General features: G+C 44.3%; 1 protein-coding gene across 50 annotated transcripts in view; it reads right to left on the bottom strand.

Moving 5' to 3' along the window:
- Positions 1-18,355, bottom strand: part of Phf21a (PHD finger protein 21A) — a 182,265-nt gene that overhangs the window by 12,138 nt on the left and 151,772 nt on the right. For 29 of the 50 annotated variants that reach the window (XM_076570057.1, XM_076570056.1, XM_076570062.1 and 26 more), the window contains 5 exons: positions 17,235-17,324; positions 15,435-15,728; positions 3,188-3,286; positions 1,055-1,106; positions 334-413 (listed from right to left, as the gene is read on the bottom strand). In XM_076570057.1, the coding sequence (XP_076426172.1) occupies positions 334-413; positions 1,055-1,106; positions 3,188-3,286; positions 15,435-15,728; positions 17,235-17,324 (615 nt within the window). The remainder of the gene's footprint in view (positions 1-333; positions 414-1,054; positions 1,107-3,187; positions 3,287-15,434; positions 15,729-17,234; positions 17,325-18,355) is intronic. The other 21 variants (XM_076570059.1, XM_076570078.1, XM_076570070.1 and 18 more) reach the window with 1 other exon arrangement.

Genomic DNA, 18,355 nt, shown 5'->3' with positions numbered 1-18,355 from the left:
ACGCAAATGTGTTTTAGTATATGTACTTGGCTCTGAGAGAATACTCCAAAGGGGCCTGCCTCTGCTCCACAACAGTGTGGTCAAGTCAGGATGAACTAAAATCCTGCCTGTAAGGCAGGATTGTATCTACTCAAACTTAGCAAAACAAATCCTTAAGAGGCAAGCAGTGATGGAAAACACAGGAGCGTTCTGAGCAGAGAGAAGCACGTCACTTCACAGAGCTGATGAGGCTGAGGACAGTCACACTGCTCTTAGCAGCAGGCTTTCAGTGGGAGGGACTAACAAGCCACCCAGAAGCCAGGGCACAGGCAGGGCCAGTGCTGGCTGCAGTACCTCTGGCTCAAAGACGGCCCCGCTGTACACCGGGTTCGCGGTCGTCCTTCTCTTCCGCTCCTGCCTCTTGCTTTGGATTTCTTGAGAAGAGAAAGGCTTCAGTTAGAAGATAGGAACAAGGAAACTAAGGAACAGAAGTTCACCATTTAATGTACTGGGTTTCCTGCAATCAGTAAGGAACAGGGGCAAGGCTTTGTCTCACTAAGGCCTGAACAGAAGCAGGCACACTATTCGTGTCTCTCAGCAGGTGAGGCCACACTGTCCTTCAGGGCACTGCTTTGTGTCCACTGATGTGGACCACTCTTGTACACAGCCATTCTCGTTTATTTTTAGACTGCTGTGCATACAGGTCTGTATGAATTGTAGCTAAAGACTACCAACCAAAACTCCTCAAATTCAGTGCCCTGAACTAAGTAACAAGGGGCTGCAGAGCTTTGTAACTGTCCTTAGGATCCTGATGGTCCATCACTGGAAAACTGAGACAGACTTGTCAAAGGAGCACTGTTGTGAGACGAAGACCAGGAGTATGAATGGTACTAGGAAGAGGAGGGTCTGGGCATTATATGGACAGGAGGCAATTCTTCCTCTAAAGAAAATCCAGTCCACACTGATTGAATTATACTCTATTTGTGCCCCAACTTCCTGATCTAGGAATTCAGGCAAATAGCACTTTTAGGAACAAAACTAGGAAAAAGACCATGCTGAGAATATCTTCTCTTACCTTCTAGATGGTCATGTGTTACCAACCCTAGAGACACCATGAAGGCAAGTTTCTGTGACAGAGAAACAAAAGAATATATTTCAGTCTGGGATCTCGCAAGGACAATTGTAGGTTTCCTAGTCAGAGAGCAGGAAAGCTGCCTTGACAGAGGTGGGATTCACATGAAGAACCACCACAGAGGCTTTCTGTTCTGACAAGGGTTAACATTTCCACTTCTGCAAAGTCACACATCAGCATCTGGACTGACTGGTGTTTGGATTTTGTGTCCAGCAGAATAATCATCTTCTTCTTCTCCTTCTCCTTCTCCTTCTCCTTCTTCTTCTTCTCTTTCTTCTTCTTCTTTTTTTTTTTTTGGCTTTTCGAGACAGGGTTTCTCTGTGTAGCTTTGCTCCTTTCCTGGAACTCACTTGGTAGCCCAGGCTGGCCTTGAACTCACAGAGATCCGCCTGCCTCTGCCTCCCGAGTGCTGGGTTAAAGGCATGCGCCATCACCGCCCGGCTAGCAGTTAAAGAGTATCCACAGTGGAGGAGTATGCAGAGGGCTAGGGAACCTCACAGCAGCAAGCTTTGAGTTCTAAGCATGCCACTCTTCACTGGGACACTGGTTCCTCACATTTACTCCCATGGCCAGACAGCAGGAATACCAGCTAATGTTTTCAGGGACAGTGGTAGGTGATTCTGCTTAATACTGGAATTTTCAGGTAACATGAAAACTAACTATCACAGGGAAATTTCCCTGCACCTGTGTCCCTGAGACAGAACATAAGATCTTTCAACTGGAAAGAGCAATGGACTGATGGTTATACTTTGCTTGGGCTGGCTGCGATCTGAAAAGTCTGTCTTCACTGTCTACTGAAGCACTGCATGGCTCCTACAGACCCAAGTACAGAGAAGGACATAGTCTCTGGTGAATGAAAACACCTTCAACTATTAGTCAACATATTCCCATAGTTACTAACAACAGTTTGGTCTTACACACAAACAAACACACACCTCTCCAAGAGAGTAATCTCAGAAGGCTATATTCAACTGGAAGATAGCATTTGCTACTACACATGATGGTACCTGCAATGGGTCACTGATATGAGATGTCCTTTCTTTTTACAAATAAACTACGGTGTTTATGCATGATGGTGAATGCCTGTAATCCAAGCACCAGGGAGGCAGAAGCAGGTGGATTCTGCAAGTGTAAGGGCAGCCTGGGCTACACAGCCAATTCCAACTTAGCTAGGAACATACAGCAAGGCCCTGTCTCAAAACGGTTTCTTTTGCTAAGTTTGCTGTTTCCTCTCAGTGTAACATTTGCTTTTTGTGAATGATCTCCAAGTTTTTCAGCAATATTGGTAACAAGTGCTTCTTTTTGGTTCAAGTTGTGGCCCTTTAAAAAATACAGCTGATTTCACATCAGAGAGAAGTATGTTTGGTACCTGCCGGTTCAATAGATCATCACCTTCATGCCACTGTCTGGTATGGTTTCACTATGAGAATGCATTGAGGACAGAGGCTCCCATAGATGCCATCCCCAGCTGTTTACCGTCATAACCATACCACCATCTGTGTTTTCCTTCACATCTGCCTGTGCAAGAGCATCAAGCCAGAATGTCCTCTCCTCCAGGGACACACAGACAGCCCGATGCCTAGGCTGGGCTTGTTGACCGCTTATGTCATAGTGAGTGCGGACATTACCTTCCTCAACCCACTTTCACACTCTACTTTTGAGACACTAACTCCTTTGGGATTTATTGCTCTAATATAATAAAGTGACCTAACGAAACTGAACACACGATGGCAATCCACAATGTAAAGAGACATCAGCTGATTCCCTCAGCTGCCCTACAGATGTTGTCTGAGACAAGCACAGCACCGCCTTCCTTAGGAATGTTACAGGACACCTGGGAAATCAATCACTAATCTTCTGCGTCAAGTTTACAGGATTTACATAAAAACATCATTTTAGAATTCTTCCTTTCAGCACCCGTACTTGGGCCCTCCGGACTCTGTGCTAAAAAACCCTGCCCCAGGTCGACCTGGGTGGTAATTGCAGCGCTGAGGGAAAGGAACCCCGAGAGGACTAAACCCCGCCCCCGGAGCTGATGCAGATGCAGACGCCCCCGGGCCCTGCAGACGGTCCTACCTGAGGGTTCTCTTCTCGTTTTGGTTTTGGGGCAGCAGGTGGAGTGATGGTGCGGCTCTCTGCTTGTTTCTCCTCTGTTTCTGTGTGGGATTTAACTGTCTAGGAGAGAACAATTAAGCAAAAATTCAGAATTAGCTTTTTTATAAAAGAATCGAAAACAGTTTAATAATGTACTCAAATACAAAACATTAACAGATAAGTTCATATGATGCATTTTGTTGAGGAAGAAGAAAAAATGTCAAAGTCCAGCAGAGTTTGATAACCAGAAATTTGATCCCCAAGGTCCACATGGTGGGAAAAGACAACTAACCTCCCTGAGTGTCTCTCGACCCCAACATGGGCACCACGGCACACTCACTGCCCAGGAAATAATAAGGCAAACAAGGGCCAGAGGTTAAGAGCACTGGCTTCTCTTGCAGTGGATCTCGGTTCAGTTCTCAGCACCTACATGGCAGCTCACAACCATCTGTAACTCTGGGCCCTCTTTTGGCCTATTTGGGCACCAGGCACACACATGGTGTACAGACATAAATTCAGGCAAAATATCCAAACATATGAAATTAAAAGGTGGTAAGAAATATTTTTTTTTTTAAAGGCAAAGAAAAACTAAAGTAGAGGCTGTTTTCCTTGGCTGTGGGACGTGGAGATTTCCAGAAACATCCCATTGTTGTTATATACGGGTCAAGCTCTGTGTCCACATGTGCTTAAGATCTGCGTGACCTAACAGTTCTTCTATCTCAAGCTTTTCTTCAGAACAACCTCAAGTACTACCCAGGACTACCTTAACTTGGGGTGCTTAAAAACTGCCTTGCAAGAGGCTGAAGTTCTAATCCCTCCCAACTCCTAGAAGCATTCACTTCAACACAGAAACACCAGTTACATTACTATCTGCTGACACAAATGGTAGCTAGTACACAGGCAGTCTTGTATTACTGTTCTTATTATGAGTAATGGCTAGTTCTTTTATGAGTTCTGTAGAAATAAAATGGTTTTAGAACAGTAGATATAAAACTATAAATACAAACTTAATTTACTTTTAGAAAACCAATGAAAATTATAGGTGCAATGGTCTTTTTGTAAGGTAACAAGTAATTAAGTAAATTAGAATAAAATCTGATTATTGATAGGCAAGAGCTGACTGCAAGACTTTACCCCATAAAATATGATACCGAAGTATCCTTTCATACTTCGCTCTGACTTTGCTTGCTGTTACATAGGTATAAGATGTGCTATCAATACGGGCCAGTCACTGCACCAGGGCCCAGCTGCTGCCCTACTGCTCTACCCCGTGTCCCGCCCTAAGTCTCCATCTGTATTACAAGCCATGTGAGCAGGGGCAGCTTGTACACTCCTTGTTACTGTATGCCTTTGAGCTGGCATGGCACCTCATGCTTGCATTCAATAAAGCACTGGCCTCCAGGAGAATCAATCAAACTTCAATCTCTCTCTCAATCCCCTTCTCCTTCCTTACCCACATAGTTTTTAATTTAGCCCCCAAAGGGCCTATTTCCTCCATAAAGCAAACCTTTAATGGGAAAGCCATTCACAGTGACATTACTAAGGTTTGAGGTACTCAGAATCAGCTTATTTTCCTGACGTTGAGTGTGGAAGGACAGGAGAGTGAGACAGGTCAGCCACAGGGTTTGTATTCCATTCCTGGGAACAGATCAACAGTTCCCGAGAGCCTCTCTCCTATTTCCAAGGTTGAACCAACACTTGGTGGCAGTGCTCCTGGGCAGGGCGAGCCCCTCTGCACCAAGGGTTACCCACGCCCACATTTCTCTTTCTCTCTCTGGAAAGCAGAGCACAATGAGTTGCATAAAGAACATTGAAAAAACTGCATCCAAACAAAAATAAAGCAATCCAAACATTAGGGGGAGGTCCTTTCTCTCAACGACCTCGGGCTCTAGCAGAGGGCAGCTGTCATGTGCCCAGGACCATGGAGACATTCAGGCCAGATGAAATAGTCTCCTGCCCACAACCAGCAAAAAGCAAGGCCAAGAATCACTTGACTGAATTTAGACATAAACTACCCAACTCTAGTTAAGCCTCGGGACAGCTGCAGCACTGGCCTGACTACAAACTTGTGAGACCTGGAGCCCAAACTATCCAGCTATGCTGCAGACCAGAAGGCAGAGGAGCAATGTTCTTAAAGGGTTGCGTAAAACAAACAAACAAAACCCAGAAAAAACAAAGCCATTGCCTAACAATCCTATATTGTATTAAAACTATCCTTGAAGAATGAAGGATCAATTAAGAGACTGAGATAAACAAAAGCTGAGGCTCTCTTATCCACTGCCAGCACACTTGCTGGAAAGAAATGACAGGCAGGAAAACTGTCACCTGAAGCCACAAAGAGAACTCCAGTCAAGGTAACGACACAGGCCGCATCACAGCAGGTCTGATTAGTAACTGCTCACTCTTTCCCTATATAAAAGACGGATGTCTGAGACAACTGTTAAGCCTGGGCTAGCGGACACACACTATAAGATGTAACTTTGACACAACATGCGTTGTAGAGCAGAGTTTCACAGAGCAGAGGTTCTATCTGTTACTGAGACTGAACTGGGATCAATTAAAATGAGACTGCTAAAGCCAACTGTAATCTTCATTGTAACTACTAGAAAATTAAATACACATGGAAAAGAAGGATATAGTGAAGAGAAGAAAACGTACACCAGGAAAAAGAAACACAAAAGAGGCCAGTACTGAAGGCCCAAGGGAAGAAGACGGTGTAAGACACGCGGACAGCAACACAGCCAAGTACCTCCGCACTGGTGACCACTGAAGTCCCCTGGCTTCACCTCACAACTAAAAGGCAGAGTGGCAGAACGGATAGGTAAGTCATGCTTCCGCTAGAGCCTCACTCTAGAGCGGACGGGAGAAAGGGAGGGCCGGAAGGACAACACTGAACAGACTCCTGTTGTGTGTTTCGGGGCGGATCAGCATCGAGTTTGTTCAGTTTTCTTATTTACTCGTGTGTTCCTGTCTAAGTGCTGCAGCTATTATTAAACTGGGGAATTAATACTTCCAGCCATTGGTGTGGGACAGTCTGTCTCTTCAATTCTGTCAGTATTTACTTCATAAGACTTGGGATTTTCTTGATGGGTGTATATGTTAAAATTCTTATACCCCCTTTACAGATCAATTCTTTCATCCCTGTATTTTGACACAAGAAACATCTATGCTGGGGCTGGAGAGATGGCTCAGCAGTTAAGAACACTGGCTACTCTTCCAGAGGTCCTAAGTTCAATTCCCAGCAACCACATGGTGGCTCACAACCACCTGTTATGAGATCTGGCTCTCTCTTCTGGCCTGCAGGCATACATGCAGACAAAGCACCATATAATAAATAAATAAATCTTTTTTCAAAAAAGGAAACATCTATTCCTTTTGTGTCTTTAACTTAGAGTTGATTTTGGCTGGTGTAATATAACCATCCCTACAGACTTTAAACATAGTAGGGGCAGAGGCAGAGGCAGGGGCAGGGGGAATCTCTGTGAATTCAAGGCAAGCCAGGGCTACATAGTGAGACCTTGTCTCAAAATAAACAAACAAATGAACAAAAAACTCAAACTTGGTCCTTTGGGAAAAAACATCAACAAGAGTTATAAACTTCTGGAGACCAACGAAAAAGATGAAATAATGAAAAAGCAGAAGAGGGACATTATTCTTAATCTTACTTATAGTAGTGAAATAGTATTTTAAAGAGACTACATCAGATAACTGTATGACAACCAGGTAATACAAAAGAAATGGACAAATCTCTAGAAATACATTACCCAAGCTGACCCAACATGAGACAGTTAAGTCTAAACAAACATTGAAACACTAGACTGAAACAGTAATCAAAGTTTCCCCAAACAACATCAGATGGTTCATCTGAGCTCCACCAAATTTAAAGAATATTAGTCAAAGTCCTTTAAATAAATAGGGTCCTAGGAATTCATGAAATGGCTCAGTTGTTAAGGGCACTTGTGTTCTTGTAGAGGGCCTGGGTTGAGTTCAGAACACCCATATTAAGCAGCTCACAACCACCTTTTAACTCCAGCTCCAGGGACCCAAAGCCCTCTTCTGGACTCTGCAGGTACCTGTACACACATGTAATTTGAAAATTAAAAACTCTTTAAAACACACACACACACACACACACACACACACACACACACACACACCCTACCAAAAGCTAATAATCTCAGCAAAGTTGCAGGGTACAACAGTGTATTGAAGGACAGCAACAATAAAGTGAAAAGACAACCTACAGAACAAGAGAAAATATTAAAGATACTGTTGTCTGCTAAGGGCCAGTATCCACACTAAGTAAAAAATTCCTACAGTTCGCTAAGACAAAGAGTACTGATTCTACTTAGAAGTGGACAAAGAGGGTTTGAGAGATGGCTCAGTGGTTAAGAGTTCTTGTTGTTCTTGCAGAGAAAGGACCCAGGTCTGATTCTCAGCACTCACATGGTGGTTCACAACTGTCTATAACTCCAGTTCCAAGGGATCTAATGCCCTCTTCTGACCTCCATGGGTACATGATGCACAGACACACATGTGAGCAAAACACTTACCAAACACAAAATAAATAGATGTAGAAATTTTTTGAAATAAAAAGTGGAGAAAGGGTTTGAGCAGATAGTTCTTTGAAGAATATATACAAATGCCAATAAACATGAAAAGAAACTAAATAGTATTAATAATTATGGAGATGAAAATACCCACTTTCTTTGCATATTTCACACATCCTAGGATAGCTTTAAACAAAACACTCTTATATTAGCATGAATATCAAGCAAATGAAATGCATATATTTTATTGTTGGGAATGAAAATTACTTAGTGTGACTTAGAGGAAGTGTGGCATTACATGACACAGCAATCATATGCTTAGCTGTACATCCAAAGTAACTGTAAATGACATAAGTTGCTTATGAATGAATATTCCCAATGGTACTCACCAGTCTCCATGGCTACAAGGTAGACACAACTCAAATGTCCATCAACAAATGATCGATAAACAAATTGTGATACACACAAAAATGTATGAATATAAGCCAGTCATTAAGAAGTACTGGCAATGTTACAAAATAAACAAATCTTGAAAACACGGGCTGGAGAGATGGCTTAGAGGTTAAGAGCACCGACTGCTCTTCCAGAGGTCCTGAGTTCAATTCCCAGCAACCACATGGTGGCTCACAACCATCTGTAATGAGATCTGGCGCCCTCTTCTGTATACATAATAAATAAATAAATCTTTAAAAAAAAAAATCTTGAAAACACGCTAGAGGTGAAAAGTTTTACATAAAAGGTCACTTATTAAATTGTCCCATTTATATGAAACAACAACAGTCATCAATGCCACAGACATAGCAGGAAGTGGGGGTGGGGGGAGCTTGCCAGGGACAAACAAAGGGATGGATAGAAAATAGCTGCTTAATAGACACTGGGCTTTATTTTAAAGTAATGAAAATATTTTGCAACTAGACAGACAGTGGTTGCATAACACCGTAAATGTACTAAATGCCATTAAACTGCTTACTTTTGGATGGCTAATTATTTGTGAAGTGACTTTCACTTCAGTTAAAAATAGTAAGAAATGCTGGAAGGTGGTGGCACACGCCTTTAATCCCAGCACTCGGGAGGCAGAGCCAGGAGGATCTCGATGAGTTTGAGGCCAGCCTGGACTACAGAGTGAGATCCAGAAAAGGTGCAAAGCTACACAGAGAAACCCTGTCTTGAAAAACCCAAAGAAAAAAAAAAAGTAGAGCAAATAAAGCATTATTAGGACTGAAGCTGCCCTGAAGACATTACCTTTTTGCTTATGTGCTGTTTAAATAGTTACCAGTATTTAAAAACTAGGCAATTCTTCAAAGCATCTGGATTGTGGACCTGTAAGTTTCCGTATGATCAAAACTGGCCACTGCCAAGCAGCAGCTGCTTCCTTGAAAATAAGCCTTTCCCATTTTTTTTAACTGTCAATTATAGCCACGCTTGTTGGATTATTTTAAGAGGAATTAAGAATGAAATTAACATATCACTTACAGTCATGCTCTATAGCAAGTGGAAAAATAGGAAGTCCACTTGTCTACCCAGCTCACTGCTCACGTCTATCTCCTGCTTCACGCATCCCTCTACACCTGTCTGATGAACTCCTGCTCCTTTTTGGATGTATAAAAGATGGACTCCCCAAACTTTGTCATGTCCAGAACTAAGGTAATTATTGATATCCCAGATTTCAAGTTCCCCATGTGACAGGTGCAGTAGGCAAGTGTTCAGGTAGTTTCACTATTTGAATGATGTCAATTCAGACTAGAGGCAAGGCAAAACCGCTTTATGGTCACTTGTACTCTCAGATCAGGCTCACTGGGAGGGAAGGTTGGACAGCACTGATGTATACTCTCCTAAGCATGCCTGCTGGAGAGGACACTATTGAAATTCCTATGAAAACTTTTCCCCTGGGTGGTGGTAGTCTGCCATTTTTCCCCTCTAGACCTACCCCCCCTCCTTTTTTTTTAAAGCAGTTTAGCCTTGGGGATATAGAGGTCTTTGTCACAGGGTGTGGATGGGGATAAGAAACAGACAAACATAATTCCCTGAAAATTGGATCTGCATCAGGAAATACTTTAGCACATGTTACCACCAGCCGATGTTGGTCCCACTGCACAGTCCCATGAAGCACGTGGGTGGTGGGAGGCATGGGACTACAACAAGTCATCTCCTTCTACTGTGTTTGCTGCACTGAACTTCACGGACACTGGCAGGGATGGAGGTCTATGGCACTCCTATGTCACCTAATTTTATTAGTGGCATTTCCCCAACACTGTATAAACTGCGTGTCTACTGTAATGCTTGGTAATTCCTGCAATATTTCAAACTTTTTCAAGATTCTATCTATAGTGGTCTGTGGATCTCTTGTGTTACTACTGTAACTGGGGTGCCACACACAGCCAGCACCCACTAAAAAAGGTGAACTTAATTGATAAGTGATGTGTGTGATCTAACTGGCTTTCGTTCCCTCTCCTCCTTGAGCCTCCCTGTTTTGCAGGACTCCAGAATATTGAAATTAGGTTAATTAATAACCCACAGTGGCCTCTAAATGTTCAAGTGAAAGAAAGAGCCACATGTCTGTAATTTTAAACCAAAAGTTAGAAAATGATTAAGCTTAGTGAGGTTAACACAGGCTAAAAGGGGATTCTCTTCTACCAGACATCCAAGCCACACACCCAAAGGAAAAGTCCTGGAGGAAGTTAACCATGCTTCTCCATGAACTCAGGAACTACAAGAAAGTGACAGCCTACTATTGCTATGGAAGACCTAACCAGCCACAACATTGTACAAGACAAGGGCTAGTCCAAAGCAAAAGCCATGTCCTTTCAACTCTATGATGGCTCAGAGGAGCTGCAGACGTCCGATGACAGCCAAGGGTGGCTTGTGGGTTTGAGGAAAGACACTGCCACTGTATTACAAAAGGACAAGGAGGCATGAGGGCGCTGGTGCAGAGGCCGCAGCAGGCTGTCTCAGTCTAGCTAAGCCTGGTTACCCCAGACAGCAGATGCTCAGGTAGAAGAAAAGAGCTTTCTGCTGGAAGAAGATGCCACCGAGGACTTTCATAGCTAGAGAGAAGTCAGTGCACAGGCTCAAAGCTTTGCAGGCCAGGCTGCCTCTCCTGGTAAGGACTGATGCCACTGTGACTTTAAGTTGAAGCCAGTGCTCATTCTGAAAATCCTAGGGCCCCTGATAACCACACTAACTCGACTCTGCCTGTGCTGTATACATGAAGTACACAGCCTGGACGACGGCACATCTGTTTACAGAACGGTTTATAAACAGTGTAAGCCCACTCTAAGACTTACTGCTCAGATAGATTCCTTTCAAAATAATAGTCTCACTAGCAATGCACCCAGTCATCCAAGAGCTCTGATGGAGTTGTACAAAGACATTAACGTTGTTTTCATGCCTGCTAACACAATGTCCATTCTACAGCCCATGGGTCAAGGAGCAATTGTGACTTTCAAATCTTATTATTTGAGAAATACATTTTATAAGGCAATAGCTGCCATAAATTGAAAACCTTTTGGAAAGGATTCAATATTCTAGATGCTCAAATTCAAGACATATATAGCGAAGGTCAAATATAAACATTAACAGGAAGTTGACCCTAACCTTCACAGACAATTTTGAGGGGTCCAAGACTGTAGCAGGAGCAACAGAGGTGGTGGAAACAGTAGGTGGCAGAACCAGAAGTGGAGTGTGGCGCTGTGGTGGCGCTGCACTCATCCCATGATTAAGTGCTAAACAGGGAGGGGCTGATCCCTATGTTGAGAATAGTAAGCGTTTTCTTGAGATGGAATCTTATCTAGAGAATATTAGAGATTCATTCTGGTTTTTCAAAGAAGTCCTGTCATGGGAAAGGTGCCACCACACTACATCACATGCCACAGAGAAATCCCTCCTGAAAGGATATGTAATCATAAACAGCCATCGGTATCGGAGCAAAACCTTCAACTAGCTGCAACATTACCACTTGTTGAAGGTTTTAAAACTGAGATATGCACATTTTTTGGACACCACAGTGTTGCTGTAGCCTGAGACTGCAGCACAGTGTATACATGACTCTAAATGTACCAGGGAGAGCAAGTAAGTCGTGGACCTGGGCTTATTGTATGTCTTAACTGTGGTGGTCTGGAACCAAAGCCCACGGTGTCTTTATGGTGCTCCTGGTACTGTCAGCTTTCAAGCTCTGTGAACTCCTCCTCTCCTCTCTCAGAACCACAGTGTAATGTGGCTTCAGTAAGGGAGACACCTGAGGCTCTCTAGTGAGGGTGGGTAAGAAGACTCCTGATAGACAGAGTGAGGCTATTGCTAGTATAACTCCACTGCCTTCTTTCCTACATCAAACAGAGAGGCCACGGGTCAACAGAGTCTGCCATGCTCCCTTCCCTGAGGCAAAGCCTCAATGCCTGCTCCAAATACACCAGAGACAGCTCTGTGTGGTACAGGCTTTGATTCTTTCCTTTTCATCTCTACATACAAACACCATGAGGAGCAAAGTGGCTGGCCCTTGACTTTGTTGTTGCTGTTGGGGTTTGTTTTGGTGGTGTGAGGGATGGAACGCAGGTCCTTGTACATGCCAGGCCAGAGCTCCACCACTGAGCTACATCCCTTGTGCTCACTAACAGATTTTTAAGAAGTGCATAAGGTTATTGCCTTTGAAGAAACAGCAAACCTAGCAAGCCTTGAGAACACAGGCTTAGTAATCCTGTGAACAGGTGACTACTTGTTTCCTACGTTAGCCCACCTAAGAGAAGCTCAGTGGAAGCTCTGAAGAAGGGAGCCTAAGAATAGAATCTCGTGTAAGGAGAGTCCTGTTAACTGGGCTAATCTGGAGGACTGCTAGGCCAGATGGCCTGCCAACTAAACTAGCAATGACTGGGTTCCTATATTCTAGCAGAGAGAAGATACCAGGACATACGACTAGCAAGAAGGCCTTCAACTTAGAACTTCTGTGCTCTTCAAATCAAACCATAAAACACCATCCACATGGAAGTGCACGACATGAAAAGATGCCTCAAACCTAGAGAAGACTAGGTTAAAACACACAGTTGGCTTTAAAATTCTGTTAGTATATAAACAGAAAGTATCTACAGGCACATAACAGAAAATGTTAATTGCTGTGGATATCGCGCTATATAAATAAAACACTGATGGCCAGTGACCAGACAGGAAGTATAGGCGGGACAAGGAGAGAGGAGAATTGGGGAAACAGGAAGAAGGAGGGAGAGACACTGCAGCCACCACCAGGACAAGCAACATGTAAAGATGCCGGTAAGCCACCAGCCACGTGGCAAGGTATAGATTTATAGAAATGGGTTAATTTAAGATATAAGAACAGTTAGCAAGAAGCCTGCCACGGCCATACAGTTTATAAGTAATATAAGCGTCTGAGTGATTATTTTATACCTGGATTGTGGGACTGCGGGACTTGGGGAACCTGGAGAGAAGCCCTCCAGCAACAGTTAATAGTAATTAACTACTGGTAGTAACAGACTAAAATTACAGAAAATGCATAGGTTATGGGAAAAACATCTTCCATAATTCATATTTCTGCGATGTTTGCAATTTTTAAATCATATCTATTTACCTGTATAACCAGAAAAAGAAATGGGAAAATAAGATGAGAATGAAAACAGCTTTTCCTTTATTTACCAAAGGTGAAAGAGATGGAAAAGGCTCTGTGGACACCACTTTCTGAGGAACAGAGGCCCCACAGCACTTCCTTGTTTTTTGCAGGTTTTTTTAAAAATTTATTTATTTTATGTGCATTGGTGTTTGCCATGGGTGTTGGGTGCCCTGGAACTGGAACTATACACAATTGTGAACTGCCATGTGGGTGCTGGGAATTGAACCCGGGTCCCTTGAAAGAGCAGTCAGTGCTCTTAACCACTGAGTCATCTCTCCAGCACCACCCCTCCCCCCAGCACTTCTGAGGGTCGGCACAGCCCTTGAGGACTTGTCCCCTAAGACCCTGTACTTGAGCATCTGACTTTCCATATCTGAGCACCGAAGCCCGGCTGCCAAGCGGTCTAAACTTCTGATCTAGAGCTGTGTTAATAATTTATTTCAGAATGTTCCTCAAAGCACTTCCTGGTGTTTGGGCAGGCTCCACAGGAATGCTGATATGCTGTCTTGTGTGTTTCCTGAGCATAAGGTCTTGTAATTCAACTCTGCTGCACTGATGAGTGGCCTGAGTCCAAGGCCCGGGAGTATATGTGCAAGGTTCCTCTGTCCAAGAAGCCCAAGGCAGCATTGCCTGTGATGCCCCCGCCAGGGGCAGCCTCTCTGAATCATAGCTGGCCACCCACCCACTCAGGGAGAAGACTGAGAACCACCAGAGACTATTATAACATGAATGGGAAGTCAAGTCTGAGCAATTAAAAACAGACCAGGAGAATGACTTTTTGCGGCAGGCATGTAATTGGAAATATTAATAGTAAGTACTGGAGGTAAATTTTTGTTAAAATTTCAGAAAGTGGGCCGGGCGGTGGTGGCGCACGCCTTTAATCCCAGCACTCGGGAGGCAGAGGCAGGCGGATCTCTGTGAGTTCGAGGCCAGCCTGGTCTCCAAAGCGAGTTCCAGGAAAGGCGCAAAGCTACACAGAGAAACCTTGTCTCGAAAAACCAAAAAAAAAAAAAAAAAAAAAATTTCAGAAAGTGAATGTTAGGGGGAGAGCATCTTCTACAATTTCTATTTCTGTTAGTATTTCTTAAAATCACACATACTATCTGTATGATCAGAAAAAGAAACGGAGAAATAAAATGAAGGAAAGCTTTTCTTCATAGAGAAAAGTGAGGTTTACTGATGGAAGTGGCGCTGTGAAGCCACTTCCAGGAGCGCGGAGCTCACAGTGGAGCAGGGTGGCCCTGGCTCAGACTGGCTCCAGGTCGTGGCAATCTTCCTGCCTCAGGCTCCTGGGTACTGGGATTATAGATGGGCCCCACCATGCTGGGCAGGCTAACGACTAGTTAAAGCAACTTTCTGGAAACACTGCTTTTGTCTGAAGAATTCCTTCTCGCCCCTGGTCTTTCTCTGGACGGGACAGTGACATCCTAGAGACTCCTTGCTCTAGTGCTCGTTCTACCTGGAAGCTGCCTTTGGAGGTGACCAGCTTTGCTCTGGTCTCACTCACTTATGAGGAAAACCTGACTTTAGAAAACGTGAATGTAGGGCTTCAACACGTGAACAGATGTCTGCTGCATCTAGTCTAGAGCTCAAAGGGTGAATTTCAGAAGTTATCTGAGGAAGTCCCGTTCCCTGCTCCACTTACTGCTCCTGACTTACTTTTATAGTCAGGCCCACACTTGGGTTCTTACTGGGTGAAGCTAACATGGTGTTTTCTGATTCAGGTGTGTGTGTGTGTGTGTGTCAGGTGTGTGTGTGTGTGTGCGTGCACACATGTTGGGAGCATGTTTCCTCACTGAGGCAAGGACCTTAGCTGTGAATTTCTGCATCAGAGCCAGCAGAGGGAGCTCACTCACACAAGACTCTGCCAGGTAAGGTGGGAAAACAACTTTCTTCAGGAGAACAGGTTCTTTGGATGTGAGTGAATTGCCATACAATAAAGCAATAGGATGTCGATTTGGTGCTGAGATGAAGAACCCTTGACAAAGCATATTTACAAAGTGTCTAGCAGCCACTGCTTCAAGGTCAAGGCTTACACCACAGCAGGTGTGTACATAGTCTGCCATACCTGTTTCTCAAGGCTTGGTTTGCTAAGCTGTACAGTCTGAGGTCCAGCGAGTCTGGTCCCTGGAGTAGCTATCACAATGCTGGTGAGCTGGGCCATGGGGAACGTTTTGGCTATGGTTGCGGTCTGACCATTGACGACACGGACGGGGTGGATGGAATTCTGGGATGTGGGGAGGGTTGTGGGTGTAAACTTGGTCAGCATGACAGGCCTCTGGATAAGCTGAGGAGCTGCAAGCATGGGAGGAGGCGCTGGAGCAATAGGAATGTTATTCTGGGCCACAGGCTTGGGGCGGACCTATGAGAGAGAAGAATACTGTGTTACTGGAGGTAGCCAAGGCTTCTAGCATTCCCAAGCTGACTGCTGCCAAATGTGGCTCATGACAGTCTTTTAAGTCTGAATATTTATCTTAGCCTAAAATGACCCTGTGATGGCTGCTTCTGAGACAGTGGTAAGAACTATGTTTAACATTGTTATCAACACCCATGGACATAGATTCCTAAAACACAAAAGCTTCATGAAATCTACACCCCATTGATTTCATTGTTAGTCCTTTTGATTCCTTACTGAAAACTCTACCTAGGGCTACTGTGAGAATGAAAACAGACAGCCTCTATGACAGTGGATTCACATCATTTCTGATGATGCCCTAACTGCTCTTCCTACTCAGTCTTAAGTACTTCCAACCTGTAGTCTGCACAGCAGAAAGAGGGAATTTCTAAAACATTAAGTGTGATCATGTCATGTACTTGCCTGAAGATACTTCCACAGATCCCCCTGCTGCTAGGATGTAGCCCATATCTCTGCACAGTGGCAAGGACCTCAGGCTCTTCCCCAATGTACTTTTCCAGGCTCTTCTCTAAGTCTAACTGGGTCAGCTTTGTGGTCTCTGCACAGCCACAGCAATCTCCCTGGTTCCTTGAACACACGTGTGTGTCTCCACTCCATACACACAGCTTACACTGTATTCTCAGTCTGGGGCATTTTTTAAATTCCTTCTTCAAAATTTTATCAGACAGACTTTCCTGGGACTTTAGGCCTCACACTGAACGTAGTTTCTTCAAGGAAATTGTGAATGCACCTTCTCTATCAGTCTAGAATGGTCAGTGTCCCTTCTGCCTGCTCAGCCTACCATACATCCCTCATGGACACTATAATTGCCTACAGGAAACTGTGATGCTACTCTCGGACAGCTGAGAACTGTGTCTTGAAACTCAGCATATCCAGAGCACAAAAGCTTAGTGCAATGTTTGCTACCCACAGTACTTATTAAAGATGTATCTGGAGAATAATAGGATGGCCTCCTCTCATGCTAGCACTGTATGACCCCTCACAGACAGACTCTTTTCTCTGTCTGAAAGCTACACCTCAGAGAGAGAAACTCGTGGCCTTTCTATTGGATGGACTGCCTAGAGTCCACCGGGGTTGGTCTAGTGCTTGGAGAACTGCCAGGGGTGAGGAGCAGCAGTACTACTTGGGCCTGGGCAGAAAAGCCCAATGCAGACTCCTACTCCATCTTCTGTAAGCAGGATTCACAACGACTTGTTTGGCTGTTGGCTGTTGATTCTGTCTCCTTTTAGTAAGGGGAAAAGACATCAAAGTGGTACACATCTCTGCTCCCTGCTGCCAGGACAGTGTGACTACATTTCCCTCAAGCAAGTTAGTAGTACCACGATGCTTCCCCTGGCCTTATCTTGGCTGCCTTCCATCCAGGGAGTTTTGCTCCACTTTCACTCCTTGGGCAGGCCAGGGGGGACTGCACGCCACTCCACCCACCATTGGGTTTCTCACCGGCTCACTCACCTGTGGAAGAAAGTTTGGACGTGGAGTGAGTCTGGGGGGAGGGATAAACTGCGGTACTTTGATGGGCTGAGGAGGTGTTGCTTGAACCTGCTTAAAACAAACAAAAACAAGAAGACAGATAAGCATGAGAGGGCAGTCACAGTTCAGTGTCAGAGGCGGACACTCAGGACACAGGGGTCTGCTCTCCACAGCACGCAGTATTCCTTCCCACCAGCTCTTGCCATGCACTTCACTATGTGAATTAACACTGCTTTAGGAACGATTTCTTTCCCACTGCACACTCCATGCCATCAAGTGATCTACCACACGCCTGTCTCCTCACATACCTTCTGCAGAACAAAGCATGCTCAGCAATCTTGGACACTTTTCTCTGATACTCAGGAACTCTCTTACACTTAGATATTTTAAGAGTCAAAACTATATCTGAAGTAAAATCAAACTTGCTGCCTGTCTGAATGGATCCCCCCCTACCCCAGATTCAGATTCAAGCTTTACTCAACAAAGAAGGGCTGGATGGCTTTCTTCCTATAGAGAACTTTGGAACCCTAGTGTCTGGCTGGATGACAGGGCTACTTCTCTAAGGACTCCTGGGTAAGTGACAAAGCTTCACTTGGTTGCTACTTACTCATTATTGGTCATTATTCAAAAACACCAAGGGCTTTGTCATTTGAAGAAGGTAACTGAGTATCACAATTTGGACCTGGTTCTCATAAACAGCCAAGAACAACAGTGCCTAATGGCTCGATCCTGGAAATCTCATGGACAATCTTGTTCAAGTATTCCCTCCAAGGGATCCTCCCTCTGGTAGGACTTGGCCTTTGACACATTCATCTCTGAATTTCTTTAATATTTTTAAAGTGTGCCCCAACCAACTCTAAGTACTTTCTGGCTGCATTCAAATTAGAGGGATAATGAATAGAAAGGATGCAGCAGGGGTTTTCCTCAAAGCAGACCACAGCACAGGGAGTTTCAGCACTCAGAATTCATGGGAGATGTGGGGAGGCGACAGTGGACAGAACGGAGGGAAAGAGAAGTAAAACAGCATGTGTCTTTGTGAAGGACATTTTCCCTCCCAAACCAAGTCCTAATTTGACCTCAGACAGTGTACTAAATCCAGTCCC

The sequence above is a fragment of the Peromyscus maniculatus genome, chromosome 4 (assembly GCF_049852395.1).
Source record: "Peromyscus maniculatus bairdii isolate BWxNUB_F1_BW_parent chromosome 4, HU_Pman_BW_mat_3.1, whole genome shotgun sequence".
NCBI lineage: Eukaryota > Metazoa > Chordata > Mammalia > Rodentia > Cricetidae > Peromyscus > Peromyscus maniculatus.
This window is presented reverse-complemented; position numbering and strand designations above follow the sequence as displayed.